General features: G+C 31.0%; 1 protein-coding gene across 2 annotated transcripts in view; it reads right to left on the reverse strand.

Annotated features, from left to right (window-relative positions):
- LOC107639812 overlaps window positions 612-4168 on the reverse strand; it is a 4972-nt gene continuing 1415 nt past the window's right edge. For both annotated transcript variants that reach the window (XM_016343413.2, XM_016343411.2), the window contains 5 exons: window positions 3571-3729; window positions 2552-2725; window positions 2366-2425; window positions 1822-2252; window positions 612-1399 (listed from right to left, as the gene is read on the reverse strand). In XM_016343413.2, coding sequence (XP_016198899.1) covers window positions 776-1399; window positions 1822-2252; window positions 2366-2425; window positions 2552-2725; window positions 3571-3729 — 1448 coding nt within the window. In that variant the 3' untranslated portion in view covers window positions 612-775. The remainder of the gene's footprint in view (window positions 1400-1821; window positions 2253-2365; window positions 2426-2551; window positions 2726-3570; window positions 3730-4168) is intronic.

Raw genomic sequence — 4168 nt, forward strand, 5'->3', positions numbered from 1 at the left:
AAGTGTAAGGTTATATTAAAATTAAATATATTATGCATATATATGAAAAAATTGACATGGTTTTACTCATTCAAATTACTCATTTAATATATGAATTCAGATTTAGGCTTAATAATCTTGACTCACAAATTTATAATCTTAGCTCAATAAATTAACTAATTAAACCTCAAATAGCTTGACTAACTTCTAGCTTTATGAATGAGTACTTTGACATTGTCAACGATTTTTTACATGACATAAAGATTAACATAATTGAAAAATAATAAATGGATAATTAACTATTTTTTATTTAATACAATGAAAAACCTTTGAATAAATATATGTCACAGTATCTTTATATATTACTTTGGCAACTAAAATAAATAATGTCATTTTTTAATTATAAATATAAGTACATATTATGCACTCTTTCATGCTATGAATATCAAATCAATTTTGTTAGATAGAGAATAATTTTTGTAAACAAAGTAAACAATAAATTCTAGAATTAACCCAATAAAATAAAAAATATTCTATTTCTAAATTACTTCCTAAATTTTAACATTAAGATAATCTGCACACTTAATGAATTGAACATCAAGTCATTGTTAACTGTGCATGAATAAATCGAATAAAAAAAATAATCATTCAATTAAAAATAATGAATATAATCATTTACATACCTCGTTGTCCTATACTTTTTCATATTCAATTCATGTCATGTATGTGCACTAATAAGGACACCATAATATTTTCCGAGGAAAAAAAAAACAATGAACGATAATAATATTATTAATTAGGCTGGACTCTTCTTCTTCTTCTTCATAGCCGTGAGCAAATTAGGTTTCAACGTGGATTTCAAAATCTCTAAGGAGAGAGTCAACAATGTAGGAATAAGAACCAATACTGGAATAATGGCAAGTGACATCGCTGCAATCACAACACCACGGTATCCCTTGAGCATCATAGAAAGTGCGGAAACAAAAGCTATCATCATGGATGCAACGGAAAAGAAGAGAGTGATAAGGCCAAACAGCAACTTGAGGGGCAAGCTTCTGAGAAAATCTTTTTCGGCATAACGCGATGTAAGGATTCCAATAAAGATTAAGACAGAAGAAGAGGAAGTAATGAGAGATACTGCATCAGCTAAAATGAAGATATTAAAAATAAAAGTGCGTTTTTTTAAGAAAATTGGTATGCCGCTGTTTTGGTCATTTCCTCCCGGGACAGTGAAGGCTGCGGCAAACATGATGGTGATAATGAGAGTGCCCACAAGTGTGAAAGAACCTGCCGTATCTCTTGCCCATTTTTCTCCAGATTTCAACAGATCCTCATGATTTTTGGTAAATACTTCACGGGGCTTCTTACCGTCAGCATTTTTTGCTTCTTTGCACTTGGGAGGCACTATTTCCGCCACCGCCTGCATCCAGTCACAATCCATAGTTTATGTCTCTCCAATTTTCTAAGAGAATTTTTTGTCTCGTCTCCATAGTTGTTTTATGCAGATCAGACATCACTTTTAGATATGCATAATCTTATATTTATAAGAACAATTTTATGTGACCAAGCAATTTTAATATACATAATATTGAGTCAACCAGCTATAACTCAAATAGCATAGTCTCCTCTCCGCATCCAGAGGATTAGGATTGAGACTCGAACCTGCAACTTCTTAGGTGAATATGGGAAGATTATGCCATTTGAGTTATAACTCATTAACATCTGAGATATCCCTTAATCTTTTCTATATGTATGAAGTGTATTTAAAATGTGATTAAATATTTAAATACATAAATTTATTCAATATTATATATATCCAGGAGGAATGTGCAGTTTATTTACCATATACCAATGGAGTTCTCTTTGCATTTGCAGAGCAGCATTGGACCTACTGCCTAAGTCAGAAGAAGGACCTAACTCGGCTGCCAAGTGCAACAAGTTATTGTTAAACACATCTAAACGGGATGCAAACATTTCTCTTCGCCCCCCAATTTCGTGAATGAGTCTATACACCTTCTCTTGACGATTCAAAATCGCATGAGAAAATATGTCTCTTCTGTTTTTGTCCATGGCCCATAGAAGATTAGGGTTTGCATGTCTCATTGATTTAATGATCTCAATAATTCCAGACTTAGCTGCCTGTAACATTGTGTCGTAAGCTGAACACTCATGTATCCTTGCTTCACTTAAACCTGATATTCTCATGCTCAGGCATCTAAGAATCTCAAGTACTAAATGATGGTCCTTTTTCATATCGTATATTTTCTCACTTCCTGAAAGCGTTGAAAATTGAAAATCTTGAAAGGGTCTTAATTATTGATCTAGAGTTATTAGTTACGTAATTACGTTGCTAGTTCTCACATAAGCCAAAGGCAAAAGTACGTACCAGGAAGCTTTCGAAGTATTATAGTTTGAGCGACGTGTTTAACTTGTTCAAGAAGTGCGCCTAATAAAAAAATGGAAAAGAACATACATGAGATTTCTCATTTTAAATTTTGAAGACAATAATATGCATGTATATATATAAAGTATGAATGTACTCATACTTTAAAGTTGCTACGATTCAACTTACTTAATTGTTTTACGAGCAATAAGACTGAAATTGCCCTGAAGATTCTGCCCAAAGGGTGAGTTGCAATAAAATCTGCCCAGCTATTTGAAAATGAGTTATCGTCTTCTGCTTCAGCATATAATAGGATCTTGATTCTTTTCTCATTAAGGACCATGTGTGCCTGTGGCTTCGTTGCTGTGCGAGAAAGAGAGATAGATTAGTATATGGAAATTTGATAAATATAGTATTTATTTTATTAACTCTTTTGTGTATGTATTACAAGAAGAAATATTATAAATTTATCAATTGAATTTGGAAAGGATCAGTTTCACCACGAATTGAATTATTTAATTGGTTTATTTTAGTTGGACGAATTAATACTAAATACTATCTAAATATATTATGTGTGATTAAACAAAGGGATATTGCATGCGTATTATGTAGGAACGAAATAGAAACATTACAACATTTATTTGTTACTTTTGACTACTTTACTTGGTAGGTATAATGTGTTTGGATTGCTAATATTGTTAGACCGTGAACCATCCCAAGAATCATAGAGCAACTTTTATTTGAGAGTTGAAGAGTTGTGCCAATAAAAAAGTATATGTGCAAAAAAAAGTTAACTGGTTTCTTTTTTGTTGTGTGGAATGTTTGATTGAGAAGGAATGAAGTTGTATTTTAGAACAAGCCAGCAAAAGTGATAGATTGTATTGATAGGTCAATCATATACTCTAGAGAGTAAAGTGATAGCTAATCTTATAGTTGTTGATAACTATGCCAGAAATAACTTCTATCAAAAAAAAAATGCCAGAAATAATATAGGAATAGTTTAGGTGTTTTAGTTCTTGTTACTTTATTATTTGTTATGGTTGGTCTGTATGCTCCTCGTGTGTTGAACTTTCTTCTTTTTAAAAAAAAGTTGAGTGTCTTTATTTTGTTCCTTTAAACTTTTCGTTCTTTTGCAACATGTTAGTTAGCTATTAATTAAAGTAGTTTATTTTATAACGAAACGGTTTTTAAGTATAAAAGAAACTCACAATTATATATAAATTGCTGCCACCGACTAAGCTGGATACCACTGGGAAATGATGAAGGCATGTGAGCTAATGCATGTACCAATTGCTGAAGTTCTTTGGGGTTATTAGTCAGAGGTATCTCCTCATAACGTCGGTGTTGGAGCAGTAAGGCGGGAATATCTGAAAATGAATAGAAATAATAACAGACATTTAACTTCTTTTTCTCATAGAAACAATTGTGGTTAGTTTTCACTTATTTCCTAAATTCACAGACTATTTTCTTTTAGTTTCACTCTGTTTTCTTTTTTTCTTTTGAAATAATTTTAACACCACTAACCCAAAACAAAAACAGGAGGGGGCAAGTCATTATGGACAAGTATAACTTTGAAACCAGTCAAACGAACACAAACAAATTGCACACCTAAGTCTAAAACACAAAAAACATAAAATTGTATTTTACAATTAAGAAAAAAAATATTTATACTATTTTTGTGTATATCTCTTAATAATTTAATTTATGTTAAATATATATTAACATATAAACAAAACTTATTTACAATTATACATAAAAAATAATTTTTATTAACTTTTCTACATCATTTTTTATTGTTAAAACTAT

Source organism: Arachis ipaensis, chromosome B04 (genome assembly GCF_000816755.2).
Source record: "Arachis ipaensis cultivar K30076 chromosome B04, Araip1.1, whole genome shotgun sequence".
Lineage (NCBI taxonomy): Eukaryota > Viridiplantae > Streptophyta > Magnoliopsida > Fabales > Fabaceae > Arachis > Arachis ipaensis.